The 19932-nt window shown below is 45.8% G+C and overlaps 1 protein-coding gene across 1 annotated transcript in view; it reads right to left on the minus strand.

Annotated features, from left to right (window-relative positions):
• Positions 1 to 19932, minus strand: part of CD2BP2 (CD2 cytoplasmic tail binding protein 2) — a 1650073-nt gene that overhangs the window by 293119 nt on the left and 1337022 nt on the right. The window contains exon 3 of the mRNA XM_044086686.1: positions 12590 to 12728. Within this exon, the coding sequence (XP_043942621.1) occupies positions 12590 to 12728 (139 nt within the window). The remainder of the gene's footprint in view (positions 1 to 12589; positions 12729 to 19932) is intronic.

The raw sequence follows: 19932 nt of genomic DNA on the forward strand, positions 1-19932 counted from the left end.
GGGTAGAATCCCAAAGCAGAGGTAAGGGAGGCTGGCAAATCATAAGGAAGCAGGAGCTGTCAACATGCCTTGCAAAATAGCTGTGGCAAAACCAGCCCTAGATTTAGAGTAGAGAGGAAGGTGGTAATGCTTAGAGAAAGTATGCACTGAACTCCAAGTAGCTGCCTCCAAAATATCCTTAGTTGCCACCCCCTTAGAAATGCTGTAGAAGTGGCAGTAGCCCTAGTGGAATGAGGCCTAATCCCAGCTGGAATCTCCTTGCCATGATGGGAATAACAAAATGAAATGCAAAACCCAATCCACTTAGAAATAGTTTGCTTAGACACAGGCTTGTCCTGAGAACTCAAAGCAAAAGAAACAAACAACTGCTGAGACTGCCTGAAATCCTTAGTCCTGCTTAAATAATAACGTAACTGCCTATGTACATCCAAAGTGTGCAAAATCTTTTCTCCCTTATTTTGGGGATCTGCATAGAAAGTAGGCAAATGAATAGTTTGGTTTAAAGCCACACTAGAAACCACCTTAGGCATAAAGGAAGGATTAGTACGTAATGATACCCTATCCTTATGGAAAATCAAAAGGGCTCTACTGCCATAAGGGCCTGCAACTCAGAAACCCTTCTTGCAGAAGTAATAGCCAACAAAAAAGCAGTCTTCCATGACAAGTATTTCAATTCAGCAGTAGCCGCAGGCTCAAAAGGTTGTAGAGTAAGTTTTTCCAACACAAAATTGAGATCCCAAGCAGGAGTAGGAGCTCTACGGGGGTCTTATATTCTTTGCCCCTCTAAGAAACTGCTTGAACAAAGGATGCGAAAACAATGGTGGGTCACAATCATAGTGAGCTGAAATTGCTGCAGCATGAATCTTAATGGAAGAGAAGGACAAACCTTTGTCCAATAACTCAGTAAGATATTGAAGAGCCACACTCAAATTAGGCTCAGAAATCTCCAAATTCTTTGCTGCACTCCAAAGTAAAAATCTCTTCCATTTTTCTGCGTACACTTTCCTTGTACTAGGTCTTCTGGCTTCCATAATCACATTTAAAACTTGTTGAGGAAGTTGAGACCTGCTGTGTTTCAAAACAGAATATGCCAAGCTGTTAGATGAAGAGAGTGAAGTTTGACATTGAGCAGGTGACCGTCCTTCTGAGATAACAGGTGTGGAATCAAAGGTAAAGGCCATGGAGGCTTCCTTACCAGACTCCTTAGTAGTGGGTACCAGTGTTGCCGAGGCCAATCTGGAGCTATTAAAATCATCCTTGGCTTGTCTTGTCTGACCTTTAGGAGCACCTTTGGGAGAAGAGGCAGAGGTGGAAAGGCATACACATGAAGATTTTTCCAACTGAAAGAAAGAGCATCCACTTTCCAAGCTGTGTGATGAAACCCCTTTGTGCAAAACTTTGGCAGCTGGTGGTTTAGTGGAGAAGCGAACAGATCTATGTCTGGAGTTCCCCATGACACTGTCAATTTCTGAAATACATGAAGATCCAGTTTCCACTCGTGGGGATCCATGATTTGTCTGCTTAACACATCTGCTAAGGAGTTCTGTGCTCCGGCAGAAACCTTGCCTGAAGAGTTAGTTGCAAGCTGAGCGCAGTCTCCCATAAAATCATTGCTTGCCTGCATAGAGGATAAGAATGTGTTCCCCCTTGTTTGTTGATGTACCACATGACAGTTGTGTTGTCTGTTAGAATCAACACCTGCCCCGGAAGCAGCAACTCCTTGAAAGCCATTAATGCAAACTGGACTGCTAACATCTCCTTCATGTTGATATGTAGATGCAGTAGTCTGGCAGGCCACTTGTCTTGTATCCACTTTCCATTTAGATGAGCTCCCCAAGCAATGTCCGAGGCATCTGTCGTTAAAATCTGACTCGCCTCTGGCCGGGTCACAGAGAGTCCCTTGTTTAGGTGACATTCCTGAGCCCACCACAAAAATTCTTTTGGATGCAAGGTATTATTTGAATGACAGTGTCCAAATCCTGGCAGTGCTGTGTCCATACATTTTGAGATACCATTGCAGCTTCCTCATATGCAGTTTGGCATTGGGAAGCACCAGAATACAAGATGCCATGAACCCTAAGGCTTGAAGGACTGTCCTTGCAGTCAGCCCGGACTGAAGAGATAGTTGGTGGAAATAACTGGAAAGATTCTTTTGTTTGTCCGGGGTTAAAAGGCCATCTGGGCTGCTGTATTCAGTCTCACACCCAGAAAGCACATGTCTTGAGAGGGTACTAGACTGGACTTTATCTCCTTCACAGAATACCCTAGGCATCTTAGCACTGCTATGACATATTCCAAATGCTGTAGAAGGTCTTCCTTTTCTTGAGCCAGAATCAGGCAGTCGTCCAAGTAAGGATAGATTTGAATTCCTTTTAGCCTGAAGTAAGCTATCACTGGAGCCAGAACCTTTGTGAATACTCTGGGCGCAGTAGATAAGCCAAAGGGCAATGCAGAGAACTGATAATGAGAATTTCCAGCTCGAAAACGCAGATACTTTCTGCAACTTAGTCTTATAGGCACATGAAGGTAAGCTTCCTTGAGATCTAAAGTTACCATCCAGTGATCTTTGCCCAGCAGAGGTAAAAGCTGTTGTAACGTCAACATTTTGAACTTGGGAATGTCCAGATAAGTGTTGAGGATAGATAAATCCAAAATTGGTCTCCACGTGTTCCCCTTCTTTGGTACTAGGAACAGGCGAGAATAAAATCCTAGGCCTCTTTCTGGTACAGGGACTGGCTGAATGGCCCCTATTTGGAGTAACAGAGAAATTTGCTTGTGAGCCTCTTTTCTTTGTGGAGGAGGAACGTCTGGCATGCCTTTGAAAGGGGGCAAGGTATGGAAATAAAACCTGTAACCGTGGTGAATGATATCCAAAACCCATCTGTCTTGAGTAATTAAATCCCAATTTTCTTTGAAAAGAGACAGCCTTCCTCCCAAAGGAGCTGCCAGAGGAGAATGTACTGGCAGCTGAAAAGGCAGGTCATTGGGTCTGTTTACGAAAGGACTGACCCCTGCCCTCACCAGAAGTCTGAGCAGGAGAACTCCCTGTTCTAGGCCTAAAAGAACCTTGAGCTCTGCCCCTACCCGCCTAGACCTACCCCTAGACTGGGAATCATAAGCAGGATATGTCCATCCCTTAGTAGGCCAATTTCTGCTAAACTTTGGAGGTTGCACCTGCAAAAAATCTTTAACAGTCTGCATAGACTTAGCCTTGTCCTCCATTTTCTTTAAAACTGCTTCCACAGGCGAACCAAACAACACATCAGACTGTAAAGGAGCATCTAAAATCCTTGTCTTAACATGCTCAGCTAAATTCTGATCCCTCAACCAGGCGTGCCTGCGAAGAACAGAACCAGTGGCAGCCACCCTCGAGGAGGCCTGCACAGCATCAAAACCACATTGCAAAGAATGCTTACCCACTTGTTCAGACACATGAACTAAATCATGCAACTCTTTACATTCAATACCTTCCGCCAGAGCATCCACCTTAGATTTCAATTGTGTAAGGAGATAATTTTGATATTTTAGCATGTGAAACTGACAATTCAACGCCCTCATGGCTAAAGTGGAAGAAGTATACACTTTCTTTCCCCATCTATCCAAAGCCCTTGCCTCTTTATCAGTGGGAACAGGATTCTTAACAACAGAGGCCTTAACACCTTTAGGCCCCTGAGAAACAGTTTCCGGGTCTGCCCTAGGACTCTTAAAAAGATACTTATGAGCTTCAGGCACCCTATAGTACCTATCAGGTTTAACAGGGGCAGGAGGCAAAGAATCAGGGTTCAGGGAAGCCTCTGCAAAACATCTTCCACCACATTCAACACAGGAGGTATAGCTAAGGGCATATACTGGGGTAAAAAGAAGAATTCCTAAGCCTCTTCCTGGAATCAGAGAAATCTTGGCCTTCCCATTTAAAATGCTCCCTCATGGAATGCAGAGTCTCTGAAAATGAGAAATCCTCAGGAGGAGAAGCTGAAGGAGTGGAATCATCCACATCAGAATCAGAATAAGGAGGATACTCCTGCACGTCTTCAACCGAAGACTCAGAAGCCTCAGAACACTGTTCAAAACTCTCAAACTCAGGCTCCACCCTAGGCCTCTTATCAGGAGGGGGCATAGAACCTCTAATCATAGTAATCAAATCCTCTGCCATTTTAAGCATATGTTTCTTAGGCACAGAACCTGAAGTGCTAGGAGAAGCCCCCACTGAAGCTAAACTTGGCCTACCCCTCAAAGAAGTCTTGGAAACAGAAGGAGAGGCTCTAACCACCTTAGGAATAGAGGGAAGAACAGCTACCTGAGAAGCCCCCTCAGCCTGGCCTACCTCCTGAGAGGGCACATCCTGTAACAGTAAAGTCTCTGCCTGAGACTCCAAAGAAACTCCTGGCAAAACCTCTGGCTCCACTGAGCCTTCTAAAGAACCGACGTCCGGGACTGCCGGTTCTTCAACTCTAGGCTTAGCTGCTTTGTCCTTGCGCTTTTTGGACGAAGCGGGCGTCGGAGCATCCGACGGCATTTTATAGTTACAACGCTTCCCAAACACTAACCTGGCACAGTCTAACCTTCTCTTAATAGTGCGTTTGTTAAATCTAGCACAAGAGCGGCATCCAACAACGTCGTGCTCAGGCCCTAAGCAAGGTATACACAAAGTATGATAATCCCTATGAGGTATCTGTTTCCCACAAGAAATACAGTTATTCACTTTTTCTGACATCCGGTTAAATACTGAGGCAAGAAAACCAAAATGTTCCCAACGGGTACTTAGCCAACTTTGATTCGGTCTGAAACTCCGACTTCAGAAAATTTCAGAACGCCAACCTGCACTCGCAAAACTGCTTCTGCATCGGACCATGCGGCAAAAAAGACTGAGGATATGACGTCGGTCATGCGCATTAGTACCCTGACGTCCTGACATCAGTCTAATGCGCCTTGACCGACGTCAGCCATATACTTTGGTATTCGGGCCGACTGGACAGCGGACTACCCAATGGTTAGGACTGCAGCAATGTGGAATGAAGAACATCCTCAGTACCATCGCTCAGCACATTAGTGCACACCAACCTCGATAACATCACCCAGCACATTAGTGCACACCAACCTCGATACCATCACCAAGCACATTAGTGCACATCAACCTGAGTACCATCACCCAGCACATTAGTGCACACCAATCTCAGTACCATCACCCAGCACACTAGTGCACACCAACCTCAATACCCTCACCCAACACATTAGTGCACACCGTCAATACCCTCACCCAGCACATTAGTGCACACCAATCTCAGTACCATCACCCAGCACACTAGTGCACACCAACCTCAATACCCTCACCCAGCACATTAGTGCACACCAATGTCAATACCATCACCCAACACATTAATGCACACCAACCTCAGTACCATCACCCAGCACATTAGTGCACACCAACCTCAGTACCATCACCCAGCACATTAGTGCACACCAACCTCAATACCATCACCTATCACATTAGTGCACACCAACCTCAGTATCACCACCCAGCACATTAGTGCACACCAACCTCAATATCACCCAGCACATTAGTGCACACCGTCAATACCATCACCCAGCACATTAGTTCACACCAACCCTCAATACCATCACCCAGCACATTAGTGCAACCAACTTCAATACCATCACCCAGCACATTGATGAACACCAACTGCAGTACCATCACCCAGCACATGAGTGCCCACCAACCTCAATACCATCACTCAACACATTAGTGCAACCAACCTTAGTACCATCACCCAGCATATTAGCGCACACCAACCTCAGTACCTTCACCCAGCACATTAGTGCACACCAACCTCAGTACCAACACCCAGCATATTATTGCACACCAACTTCGATACCATAACCCAGCACATTAGGGCACACCAACCTCAATACCATCACCCAGCACATTAGTGCACACCAACCTCAATACCATCACCCAGCACATTAGTGCACACCAACCTTAATACCATCACCCAGCACATTTAATGCACACCAACCTCAGTACCATCACCCAGCACATTAGTGCATACCAACCTCAGTACCATCAACCTGCACATTAGTGCACATCAACCTCAGTACCATCATCCAGCACACTAGTGCACACCAACCACAGTACCCTCACCCAGCACATTAGTGCACACCAACCTCAATACCACCAGCCAGCACATTAGTGCACACTAACCTCAATACCCTCACCTAGCATATTAGTGCAACCAACTTCAATACCATCACCCATCACATTAGTGCACACCAACCTCAACACCATAACCCAGCATATTAGTGCACACCAACCTCAGTACCATCACCCAGCACATTAGTGCACACCAACCTCATTATCACCCAGTACATTAGTGCACACCAACTTCAGTACCATCACCCAGCACATTAGTGCACACCAACCTTAATACCATAGCCCAGCACTTTACTGCACTCCAACCTCAGTACCATCACCCAGCACATTAGTGCACACCAACCTCAGTACCATCACCCAGCACATTAGTGCACACCAACCTCAGTACCATCACCCAGCACATTACTGCACACCAACCACAGTACCATCACTCAGCACAGTAGTGCACACCAATCTCACTACCATCACCCAGCACATTAGTGCACACCAACCTCAATACCCTCAACCAGCACATTAGTGCACACCAGCCTCAATACCCTCATCCAGCACATTAGTGCACACCAATCTCAGTACCATCACCCAACACATTAATGCACACCAACCTTAGTACCATCACCCAGCACATTAGTGCACACCAACCTCAATACCATCACCCAGCACATTGGTGCACACCAACCTCAGTACCATCACCCAGCACATTAGTGCACACCAACCTCATTATCACGCAGAACATTAGTACACACCAACGTCAATACAATCACCCAGCACATTAGTTCACACCAACCTCAATACCCTCACCCAGCACATTAGTGCACACCAACCTCAATACCATAACCCAGCACATTAGTGCACACCATCCTCAGTACCATCACCCAGCACATTAGTGCAAACCAACCTCAGTACCATCACCCAGCACATTAGTGCACACCAACCTCAATACCATCACCCAGCACATTTAATGCACACCAACCTCAGTACCATCATCCTGCACATTAGTGCACACCAACCTCATTACCCTCACTGAGCACATTAGTCCACACCAATCTCAGTATCATCACCCAGCACATCAGTGCACACCAACTTCAATACCATCACCCAGCACATTAGTTCACGCCAACCTCAATACCCTCACCCAGCACATTAGTGCACACCAACCTCAATACCCTCACCCAGCACATTAGTGCACACCAACCTCAATACCATAACCCAGCACATTAGTGCACACCATCCTCAGTGCCATCACCCAAGCACATTAGTGCAAACCAACCTCAGTACCATCACCCAACATATTAGTGCACGCCAACCTCAGTATCATCACCCAGCACATTAGTGCAACCAACTTCAATATCATCACCCAGCACATTAGTGCACACCAACCTCAATACCATCACCCAGCACATTAGTGCACACCAACCTCGATACCATCACCCAGCATATTAGTGCACACCAACCTTAATACCATCACCCAGCACATCAGTGCACACCAACCTTAATACCATAACCCAGCACAGAAGTGCACACCAACCTCAGTACCAAGACCCAGCATATTAGTGCACACCAACCTCAATACCATCACCCAGCATATTAGTGCACAGAAACCTCAGTAACATAACTCTCAGCACATTAGTGCACACCAACCTCAATGGCATAACCCAGCACATTAGTGCACACCAACCTCAGTACCATCACCCAGCACATTAGTGCACACCAGCCTCAATATCATCACCCAGCACATTAGTGCACACCGTCAGTACCATCACCCAGCACATTAGTGCACATAAACCTCAGTACCCTCGCCCAGCACATTAGTGCACACCAACCTCGATACAATCACCCAGCACATTAGTGCACACCAACCTCGATATCATCACCAAGCACATTAGTGCACACCAACCTGAGTACCATCACCCAGCACATTAGTGCACAGCAATCTCAGTACCATCACCCAGCACATAAGTGCACACCAACCTCAGTACCACCACCCAGCATATTATTGCACACCAACCTCGATATCATTACCCAGCACATTAGTGCACACCAACCTTAATACCATCACCCAGCACATTTAATGCACATCAACCTCAGTACCATCATCCTGCACACTAGTGCACACCAACCACAGTACCCTCACTCAGCACATTAGTGCACACCAACCTCAATACCACCAGCCAGCACATTAGTGCACACAAACCTCAATACCCTCACCCAGCACATTAGTGCAACCAACTTCAATACCATCACCCATCACATTAGTGCACACCAACCTCAACACCATAACCCAGCACATTAGTGCACACCAACCTCAGTACCATCACAAAGCACATTAGTGCAAACTAACCTCAGTACCATCACCCAGCACATTAGTGCACACACTAACCTCAGTACCATCACCCAGCACATTAGTGCACACCAACCTTGATACCATCACCCAGCATATTAGTGCACACCAACCTCAGTACCATCGCCCAGCACATTAGTGCATACCAACCTCATTATCACCCAGTACATTAGTGCATACCAACCTCATTATCACCCAGTACATTAGTGCACTCCAACCTCAGTACCATCACCCAGCACATTAGTGCACACCAACCTTAGTACCATCACCCAGCACATTACTGCACACCAACCTCAATACCATCACCATGCACATTAGTGCACACCAACCTCAGTACCATCACCCAGCACATTAGTGCACACCAACCACAGTACCATCACTCAGCACAGTAGTGCACACCAATCTCACTACCATCACCCAGCACATTAGTGCACACCAACCTCAATACCCTCAACCAGCACATTAGTGCACACCAGCCTCAATACCCTCACCCAGCACATTAGTGCTCACCAATCTCAGTACCATCACCCAACACATTAATGCACACCAACCTTAGTACCATCACCCAGCACATTAGTGCACACCAACCTCAGTACCATCACCGAGCACATTAGTGCACACCAGCCTCAATACCTTCACCCAGCACATTAGTGCTCACCAATCTCAGTACCATCACCCAACATATTAATGCACACCAACCTTAGTACCATCACCCAGCACATTAGTGCACAACAACCTCAATATCATCACCTAGCACATTAGTGCACACCAACCTCAGTACCATCACCCAGCACATTAGTGCACACCAACCTCATTATCACCCAGAACATTAGTTCACACCAACCTCAGTACCATCACCCAGCACATTAGTGCAAACCAACCTCAGTACCATCACCCAGCACATTAGTGCAAACCAACCTCAATACCCTCACCCAGCACATTAGTGCACACCAACCTCAATACCATAAGCCAGCACATTAGTGCACACAATCCTCAGTACCATCACCCAGCACATTAGTGCAAACCAACCTCAGTACCATCACCCAGCACATTAGTGCACACCAAACTCAGTACCATCACCCAGCACATTAGTGCACACCAACGTCAATACCATCACCCAGCACATTAGTTCACACCAACCTCAATACCATCATCCAGCACATTAGTGCAACCAACTTCAATACCATCACCCAGCACATTGGTGAACACCAACTGCAGTACCATCACCCAGCACATGAGTGCACACCAACCTCAATACCATCACTCAATACATTAGTGCAACCAACCTCAGTACCATCACCCAGCATATTAGCGCACACCAACCTCAGTACCTTCAGCCAGCACATTAGTGCACACCAACCTTAATACCATAACCCAGCACATAAGTGCACACCAACCTCAGTACCAACACCCAGCATATTATTGCACACCAACCTCGATACCATCACCCAGCACATTAATGCACACAAACCTCAGTACCATCACCCAGCACATTATTGCACACCAACCGCAATGCCATAACCCAGCACATTATTGCACACCAACCTCAATGCCATAACCCAGCACATTAGTGCACACCAACCTCAGTACCATCACCCAGCACATTAGTGCACACCAACCTCAATACCATCACCCAGCACATTAGTGCACACAAACCTCAGTACCCTCACCCAGCACATTAGTGCACACCAACCTCAGTATCATCACCCAGCAGATTAGTGCACACCAACCTCAATATCATCACCCAGCACATTAGTGCACACCAACCTCAGTACCATCACCCAGCACATTAGTGGAAATAAGAGTCTATCAGGAAAAATCCTGCACATGCAACCAGGTTGGCACCACAGGTGACTGGCTTCTCCCCCTCCTTTCTGTAGGTTCCTATCCCTCTTTCTGACCAGCCAAAGTAGCCCCCCCCTTGACAAGGTATAGTTATATCGAGTGAGATGGTCCACGTCTTTAAATTATTTACAGATTCCTGATCTTCCCACCCTGTTAAGGTGTCCCCATCTAAAATGGGCAGTATTGATATGAAGAAATGAGATATTGGGGAAATCACAGAGAAGCAGATGAACAATTACAGTGAAGGAGTCCAAAAACAAAATGTTGCCATTGCTGCCCAAATTAAAAAAAACTATCCTTGCTGTGCATAGAACAGATAAAGTACCCAAAAGCTCTAACAACTTCTACACTCAGCTCATTAACCTGAGAATCACCTCAATGTTTCTTCACAGTTGTGGCAGATACCACTCTTCAGTGGAGAGAATGCTTCAACTCTACTTAGCAGAGGAGTACTCCAAGGATAAGATTTTGGCCTCTCCTTTTTGATAGTTTTTTGCCGTACAGACTCTGGGTAGAGTACTACTACTATACCCTTTGACAAAACCAAACCAACAGTCTTTGGCAAGCCATGCCAAGCTGAGACCTCCCAGCCCAAGATGATTAATAATCTCTCCCACAATTAGCCATCTAGAAAAACATCGCCCTTTTAAAAACCTGGATGCATCAATTGATCCCTCACTGGCCATATCATTGCTGTCCAATCTAAACTCACACCCCAAAAGCTGGCTCTGTGGCAGAGAAATAAGGTCCTGACTGGCACCAAGATGACCAGGATTAATGAGCGACCCATACACTGGATTACTAGGCAGGGAACAGGAGAAACTGGACAATGTCAGCTGCCCATCCTGGTGAGACGGAGCCTGCACAACTGACAACCAGATGACAGAAGTTCACAAGTGGGCAACATTATGGGCAAAGATGTGCTAAACCACACAGCAGGGTACTGTGACAGGTTATAGAGTCTGGCCATGCTTAAAAAAAAAAAAAAAAAAAAAGAGAGGAGGAAAAAGAAATTCTACTGGCTGTCTGGATGATGGCCTCCAATAACAGCCTCTTGTCCAGAGGGGAGAAACAGGTCAACTGAGTAATGGGACAACAGACAAAAAAAAAACCTGCTTCCCATTCAAAAAACGCTGACCATGTTCACTGACTCCTGACCATAGAAGCTTGTGTTGCGCAAGGTAAATGGGGCCTGATACACACCACACAGACCCCCCCCCCCTTAGTACTCTCGCCACATAGTCTTTCACCATCACCTACAGAATGCAACTTACTGCACTGCATTCTGTACAACATCAATGCCAACTGGCTGGTAGTTAACCAGATACTAAAGCTCTGACATAAATAAGCAGTTTCCTGATCCAAAGGTGCAGGGTTCGAATCTATCCAACAGGGCTGGAATTTATCTACTGTGTGACATTGAGACAGTCACCTAATCACAGAGAGCTCTGTGGTAATTGCAAATTTATCTTCAGCTCCTTAATGGTGTCCTAGACTGCAAGTGTAGTAAGAACCTAGGAACCATCACAGACAGAACTACTCAGTACTATTCACCAGTGCAATTCTTGATGTAAAATGCACAAAGAGCCTTTGGCATTATCCAATCATTCATGCCTCCCTCTCAGTGTTTTCCCCACATACTCAACATCCTTAATAAAAGCTTTCTACTGCATTCATACACTCCATCTGAAATGCAAGCGTTCTATATCACTACTCCCTACAGAACGAAACAAGAGCCATCTGACCAGAAGGCGCTCTCCCTGTATGGGCATTTAAACAGCACCTTCGGTGAAACTTCAGCTGTAAATGCATCAAGGCTATCACCTTACCATTCTTAACCAATGGACTCTGTAGGAATGCCTTCCTTTTTGCAAGATGCAACCACAAATGAAAAAATAATGATTTTGTGTGTGTGTGTGTGTGTGTGTGTGTTTGCACATGAGCACTCTATGCTATGAGCTAGATACTGTTTTGAGCAAGCTGTCTGTATGATGTTAATGAAATGCTACACCACTTTTATGTCTGTTCTTTCACTGTAGACAATCCAGCCACCTAGGTTATTAAACAAAGTAATTCCAATAAAGGCTAAAGTGTGTATAGCTATTATGACAGGTTAAGCATTCGTCACATGCACTGTGCAGGGACTAACTTCCTCCAGTGGCAGGATCCTGGGTTGTTATAATCTGACACAGCACTGACCGTACATGATTTAGGCAATGTAAAGAGCAAACAAAATGCCTCCTGTGCTTTCAACTCACCTTCAATATCTTCGGAAGTCAGCACTCCATATTTATTTTTGTCCTCGCCTTCTTCATCATCTTCTTCATCACTGTCTAGAGAATGCTTCTCTTTGAAGCGGCTTCCGGGCGTCGACTCTCCACTGCCATTGGTGTGCAGCTGAAGAACGAGAAACAACGACACTCAACACAACGGGAATTGGAAAACAACAACAGGAACAGAAGTCCGAAACTAAAACATGGGCCCAAAATATCTGTTCTTTACAAGTAAAACTTGCACACACAACCTGGAAAAGAATATACCCCCCCCCCCAAAAAAAAAAAAACAAACTTGAAAAGGTTTACTTGTCATACTTGCAGTGAAATATCCTTTGAGTAGCATAACTCTCAGTTTTTGGGTACTTGTGCTATTTACGGTGGTGGGTTTGTCTTTTGAGCCTTCCCTAAAAAAGGCACTATGGAGGCGGCAAGAGCCTTGGCCTGGCTTGGCACGTGCCAGTCTGTGTACTGACAGGAGGATGGACAGAATTACACCAGTGAAATATCCTTTGAATATATCTGTGCCAGTCTGTGTACTGACAGGACTGAGAATTACAGGAGTTCTGCTGTTAGTCTCTCTCTTCCACTGTGCTGTGTTCTGAGATGCAACGATTACATTTACAGCACATCCTCCAGTGATATAGTCATACCCAACAATACTCATGAAGTCAAACTCCTTTTAAGAAATGCTTTCTATATGAGAATTAAATCACCCCAGGTGGGCTGCAGGCAACTGGATGAGTGTGTGTTTATGAGAGAACTGTCAGATAAGGGCTATGTAAACTTATCCCTTAATCTACACAAATGTCCAGTGAATGTCTTTTCTTCAGCTATCTATTTTATAGCACCAAAGTGTAAAATAAGATCTTGGCATAAAGACAAAGTAGGTTTAAAACCCTCACCTTTTCAGAAGTAATGTTTTGAAATCATGACTTTTAATGCTGTGACTCAACTAAGAAAGTACAGTTTTGTACCTACCATAAATGTAGATGTCCGATAGGTATGCATCTGCAGTCATAACATATGGGTTGTCCTGCCTCAGGCAGCCCTTCGGTCGGCCGGATTCCAAAGTCTGGGTCTGGCCTCGGCTGATGTCGCACTTCACCCGACGTCATAGCTTCTGGGGTATAAAGGCACCAGCCGACGCCATTTTCCTCAGTGTTTCTTGCCCCAGATGCCAGGTGCCCTCTAGGAAGGCTAAATTTGGATAAATGTAGAAAATTCCAAACGGTAGTAAGCAAAATATATATATACATATATACATACAAACAAATACACCATAATAGATTCCCCCAGCTAGCTAAAAGAGGGGTAAGCACCCTAGGAATACCACAGAGGGAAAGGAGGGTGGGTAATCCTGACTGCAGATGCATACCTATCGGACATCTAAATTTATGGTAGGTACAAAACTGTACTATGTCCTTCAAGGATGCATCTGCAGTCATAACATATGGGTAGAATACCATAGCCAAACTGGGGGAGGAGGTACTAAGATAATGATGGTGTAGTTAAGATCCCCTGTAAAACTGCAGTTGCAAAACCTGCTCGGGATCTGGAGTATAAAGGAAGATTGTAATGCTTGGCAAATGTATGCACGGAGGTCCAAGTAGCAGCTTCTAAAACGTCTTTGGTAGCCACTCCTCGTAGGAAAGCTGTAGTGGTGGCTGTGGCTCTTGTGGAGTGAGGTCTGATATTTTCAAGAGTTGTCTTTCCATGAAAAGAGTAGCAGAATCGAATGCAATTTCCTATCCATTTTGAAATTGTCTGTTTGGAAATTGCTTTTCCTTGCACTCCAGTTGCATATGCTACCAGAAGCTGGTCAGTTTTTCTGCTGGTTTTAGTTCTGTCCAGATAGTAGCGTAGTTGTCTGTGTACATCCAAGGTGTGCAATAGTTTTTCCCCCCTGTTCTGTGGGTTAGCGTAGAATGTAGGCAAATAAATAGCTTGGTTCAAGGATACCCTGGATACCACCTTTGGCATGAAAGTAGGATTGGTTCTCAGAGACACTCTATCCTGGTGAAAGATAAGGAAAGGCTGCACTGCCATTAATGCCTGTAACTCGGATACCCTTCTTGCTGAAGTGATTGCTAGAAGGAAAGCAGTTTTCCAAGATAAGAACTGTAAGTCTGCTGATGCTGCTGGTTCAAAAGGGGGAAGTGTTAATTTTTCCAGCACAAAATTGAGATCCCATGCAGGCAGAGGTGGTTTCCTTGGAGGTTTTACATTTTTGATCCCTCTTAAAAATTGTCTGAGGAGAGGGTGAGAGAAGATAGGAGGATCCATGTTGTACTCTGCTGAAATTGCTAAAGCATGAATCTTAATGGAAGAATAGGACAGGCCATTGTGGAACAGTTCTGCTAAGTATTCTAGGATGTGTGCTAGGTTTGCCAGTGTGACATTTGTACCCTTTGATGCACTCCAAATGAGGAATCTCTTCCATTCAGCTGAGTATGTTTTTCTTGTGGAGGGTCTGCGAGCCTCCAGGATAATGTCCTTGACCCTCTGAGATAAAACAGTTTGGTTTTGTTTTATGCAATTTTCCAGGCAGTTAGCTGCATCGTTTTCAAGTTTGGATGCAGGGTCTTGTAGTTGTTCTGCGTTAGAAGTAAAGACCATAGGGGTAGAGGCCATGAGTTCGTCCGAGACATGCTTCTCAGTAGCGGATACCAATGCTGCCTTGGCCAGTCTGGAGCTATCAGAATCACCTTTGGCTGTTCCTCCCTGATCTTCAGTAGAACTTTGTACATCAATGGGAGAGGTGGAAAGGCATAAACTGTCAGGGCCTTCCAGCTGAAAGAAAGGGAGTCCACCCTCCAGGCTTGTGGGTGGTATTCTCTTGAGCAGAATTTCTTCAGTTGGTGGTTGAGTGGGGAGGCGAACAGGTCTATCTCTGGCATTCCCCATTTCTTTGTTATGTTTTTGAAGATGTCTGGATGCAGCATCCATTCGTGAGCATCCGTGGTAGTTCTGCTTAAGCTGTCTGCTAGTGAATTCTCTTTTCCTGGTACGAATTTGGCCTGCAGTTGAATGTTGAGATTCAGGCCTAGGTTCCACAGGTCCATTGCCATCCGGCATAGAGGGTAGGAATGCGTGCCTCCCTGTTTGTTGATGTACCACATGACTGTGGTATTGTCTGTCCTTATCAGCAGATGTCCTTGCTGGAGGAATGATTTGAATGCCTCGATTGCATGCTTCACTGCCAGCATCTCCTTCAGATTTATGCGTAGATTCAGCTGGTCTTGAGACCATAGGCCTTGGATACACTTGTCTTCCATGTGTGCCCCCGGCCTTGGTCTGAGGCGTCCGTGGTGATGGTCTGCCTTGGTTGTGGTTTGTGGAAAGGCAACCCTCTGTTGGTCTGGCAGGCCTGAGCCCACCACAGGAATTCTTTTTTCAGGCATGGAATGATTGGTATCATGGTTTCTAGACTGTGTCTGTGTTGAGACCATACATTCCTTAGGTACCATTGTAATTTTCTCATATGCAGCCTGGCATGCGGGATCAAGATTATGCAAGATGCCATGTAACCCAGGGCCTGCAGGACTTTCCTTGCAGTAAGCTGAGTTTGTCTTGTCAAAGCCATGAAGTAGAGTGGGAGTTGCTTTTGTTTTTCTTCTGTGAGAAAAGCCATCTGAGTTATTGTGTCCAGATCTGCGCCCAAAAATGTTATCCTTTGGGATGGCACTAGTCTTGACTTCTGGATGCTGACTGTGTATCCCAAGGCTTGTAACAGTTGTATGACATAGGCCAAATCCTTTATTATTTTTGTCTTGTTGTCCGCTTGTATTAGGCAGTCGTCCAGGTATGGGTAGATCTGAATTCCCTGAAGCCTGCAATGTGCAATTACTGATGCCAGGCATTTCGTGAATACTCTGGGCGCAGTAGATAAGCCAAAGGGCAATGCTGAGAATTGATAATGCTCTGATCCTGCAAGAAATCTGAGGTGTCTTCTGCAATCTGGTCTTATAGGGACGTGCAGGTATGCCTCCTTGAGATCTAGAGTCACCAGCCAAGACTCCTTGCCCAACATGGGAAGAAGTTGCTGTAGGGTCAGCATCTTGAATTTTGGTACAATGAGATATGTGTTTAGTGCGGACAAGTCGAGAATAGGCCTCCATTGAGTTTCTTTTCTTGGTACAAGGAATAGTCTGGAGTAAAATCCTTGGCCTTGTTCCATAGATGGTACCCTTTCTATTGCTCTCATCCTTAGTAAGTTGTTGATTTGTTTTAGAACCTCTGGCTTCTGGCTTGGTGGAAGGTTTGGCATTCCTCTCTTTTTTGGTAAAGTGTGGAAGTGAAACCTGTAGCCTTTGTCTATTGTTTGCAATGTCTATTTGTCTCCTGTAATGCAATGCCAGTTTTTTGAAAATAAAGCTAACTTTCCGCCCAAGGGTGCTTCCAGTTGCTCCCTGGTAGGCGGAATCAGAGCCAAGTCATTGTGCCTGTCCTGTGGAAGCGGTTGTAGTCGCAGCTGTGGCGGTACTCCTCTGATTGGCAGGTTGCCACTGACGACCCCTGTAGGCACCCCTTGATTGACCTCTGCCTCTTGGGCGTCTATTCCTGCCCCTCTGTGCTCTGGAGGTGTCTGGAAAGGACCAATTCTTTGAAGGCCAGTTTCTGCTGAACCTCGGAGGTTGGACCTGCAGAAAATCCTTGACTGTTTGCACAGATTTAGCTTTTTCTTCCACTTTCTTTAGAATCTCCTTTGCAGGGGAGCCAAATAAACTTTGTTTCTCCATAGGGGCATCTAGGAGTTTAGACTTGACATGGTCTGGCAAGGATTGCTCTTTTAGCCAGGCATGCCTTCGAATCACTGCTCCAGTCATAGCTGATCTAAATGAAGCCTCCAGTGCATCATAGCCACATTTTAAGAAATGATTACTGACCTGCTGAGAGTTGTGTACCAAATCCTGAAGGGACTTCCGGTCTAAAGGTTCAGGAGAGGAAAGCTTTTTATTCAGCTGATCTAACAAAAATTCCTGGTACTGTATCATATGGAATTGACAATTTAAAGCCCTGGCAGAAAGAGTAGCAGATGTATAAACCTTTTTTCCCCATCTCTCTAATGCTCTTGACTCTCTTTCAGAGGGTAGGGGGTTTTTGGCATTGGCAGCTGCAACACCCTTTTGGCCCTGAGAAATAGTTTCTGGGTCTGCAGCATGGGCCTTATACAAGTGGAAGTGAGAATCCGGGACCCTGTAATATCGGTCAGGTTTGGCAGGGGCCGGGGGAAGAGAATCAGGGGCAGAACTGACATCATTGTATGCATCATCAACAACTGATAGTACAGGTGGTATGGCTAAAGGCCTATGCTGTGGCAAGTGTAAAAATGCCCTTAGCCTTTTCCTAGAATCAGAAAAATCCTGACCCTGCCATTGAAAGTGTTCCCTCATTGAGTGCAAAGTCTCCCCAAAGGAAAATTCTTCTGGGGGGGGAGGCAGAAGGAATTGAGTCTTCTGCATCCGAGTCCTCATAAGGTGAGTATGGTCCTTCCTGATGGTCTGATAAATCAGATCCATCCGAGGAATGATCAGAGGAGAGAGGTTCAGGGGGTTCAGTCCTAGGCCTTTTGTCAGGAGGAGGTTGTGAGGCCCTGTCTGGGTGAGGTTGTGATCCCCTAATCAGAGATATAAGGTCCTCTGCAAGGCTGAGAATCTGAGAACTAGAGGAAGGTCTCTGAGAGGAAGATTTTGTTGGTAAGGCCTTGGAAATTTTAGCTGCTTTGGCCCTGGAGAAGGCCTTAATAGACATAGAAGCAGGGGGCCTAGCTGCCCCACGTGCAGGAGAAGAAATGTCCAACGGAATGGTGTCGGACAATTCTTGTGTGCCTGCTTCTTCAGTAGGAATTTCTGTAGCCGACTCAGCCGGGGCTTCTCTGGCCTTGGTTGTCGGACGTATGTTTTCGGCAGAAGGAAGAACCGAAACCGAGTCACTCGCGGTAGGCCTAACCGTGGTTTCAGCCGAAACCGCGGGCCACGAGTGTCGGTCCTTTTCCTTGTGTTTTTGGCTAAATGTGTAGTCGGATTCTCCGACGGCATTTTATATGCAAAAGCGGATCCAAAAAACTCTTCTGCAAACTCCGACCGACGTCTAAGTGTCCGTCGGTTGAAGGAAGCACAGGCTAAACAAGCTGATACGTCGTGGTCTGGGCCTAAGGAAGGCAGTAAGAGTGGAAATCCTTATGAGGTATTTGTTTCCCACAAGTTAAACAATTATTTACTTTGTCTGACATCGGCTGAGGCAAGAAAGAGTCCCCAACGGGGTACTTAGCTTTTTTAGAAGTCTTCGGTAGCTGAAATCTCTGGATCTGACCGACCGGCACTTGCAAACAACTTCTGCTTCGGGCACCGCGCGGCAAGAAAGACCAAGGAAAATGGCATTGGCTGATGCCTTTATACCCCAGAAGCTATGACGTCGGGTGAAGTGTGACATCAGCCGAGGCCAGACCCAGACTTTGGAATCCGCCCGACCGAAGGGCTGCCTGAGGCAGGACAACCCATATGTTATGACTGCAGATGCATCCTTGAAGGACATCCACACTTGTCAGATTCTGACCTACTATGAAACCTAGACGACAATGAGGCTAAGAATTAACTGCCCTCACATGTCTACCTTGGAGGTATTCAAACTGCAAGGTTGGTCTAACTTCAATTACTATAATCTGTAACTGGCTATGCACACATAAAAGGCCACCGTCAATTAGCACAGAATCTTTAGATTATTCCATCATTAACAAATGAAGGTCACAAGGACAGACAGAACAAAAAAAGGGTCCAGGACAGAGTCCTGTGATATGCCAGTACCAAACAGGTACCAGTCAGCTTACAATAAATGAATGACAATTTTCCTAAATTCAGTTACACCAGGAGTATAACTAAAGTACAGTTGTGTACATTTACCATAAATGTGGATGTTCAAGTGTATTCACTGTTGCAGTCATCACATTTGGGTTATCCTGCCAGGGTAGCCCTCGTCCGGCCTGAAGAGACTTAGTATTTCTGCATCGGTTGCTGTCGCTTGAGGACTGATGTCAGGTCGTCAGTAGTATAAAGTAAGGCAGCTGATGCCATTACATCAGTTTTTCTTGCCCTAACCTGTCAGGAGCCCCCAAGTAGGAGGCCAGGTTCTGGGGAAGAAACCCCACCAGTGGAAAATAAATACCAAAAAAAATCCCTTGTAAGTTAAGGATAACAACAAGTTAGAAAGGTAATAAAAGGAGAAAGAGAAGAAAGGGGGATGGAGGGGGGGGACCAGGACTGCAACAATGAATACACTCGAACATCGACATTTATGGTAAGTGTACACAACTGTACTATGTTCTTCGT

The sequence above is a fragment of the Protopterus annectens genome, chromosome 10.part0, assembly GCF_019279795.1.
Source record: "Protopterus annectens isolate FY-2018-M chromosome 10.part0, PAN1.0, whole genome shotgun sequence".
Lineage (NCBI taxonomy): Eukaryota > Metazoa > Chordata > Ceratodontiformes > Protopteridae > Protopterus > Protopterus annectens.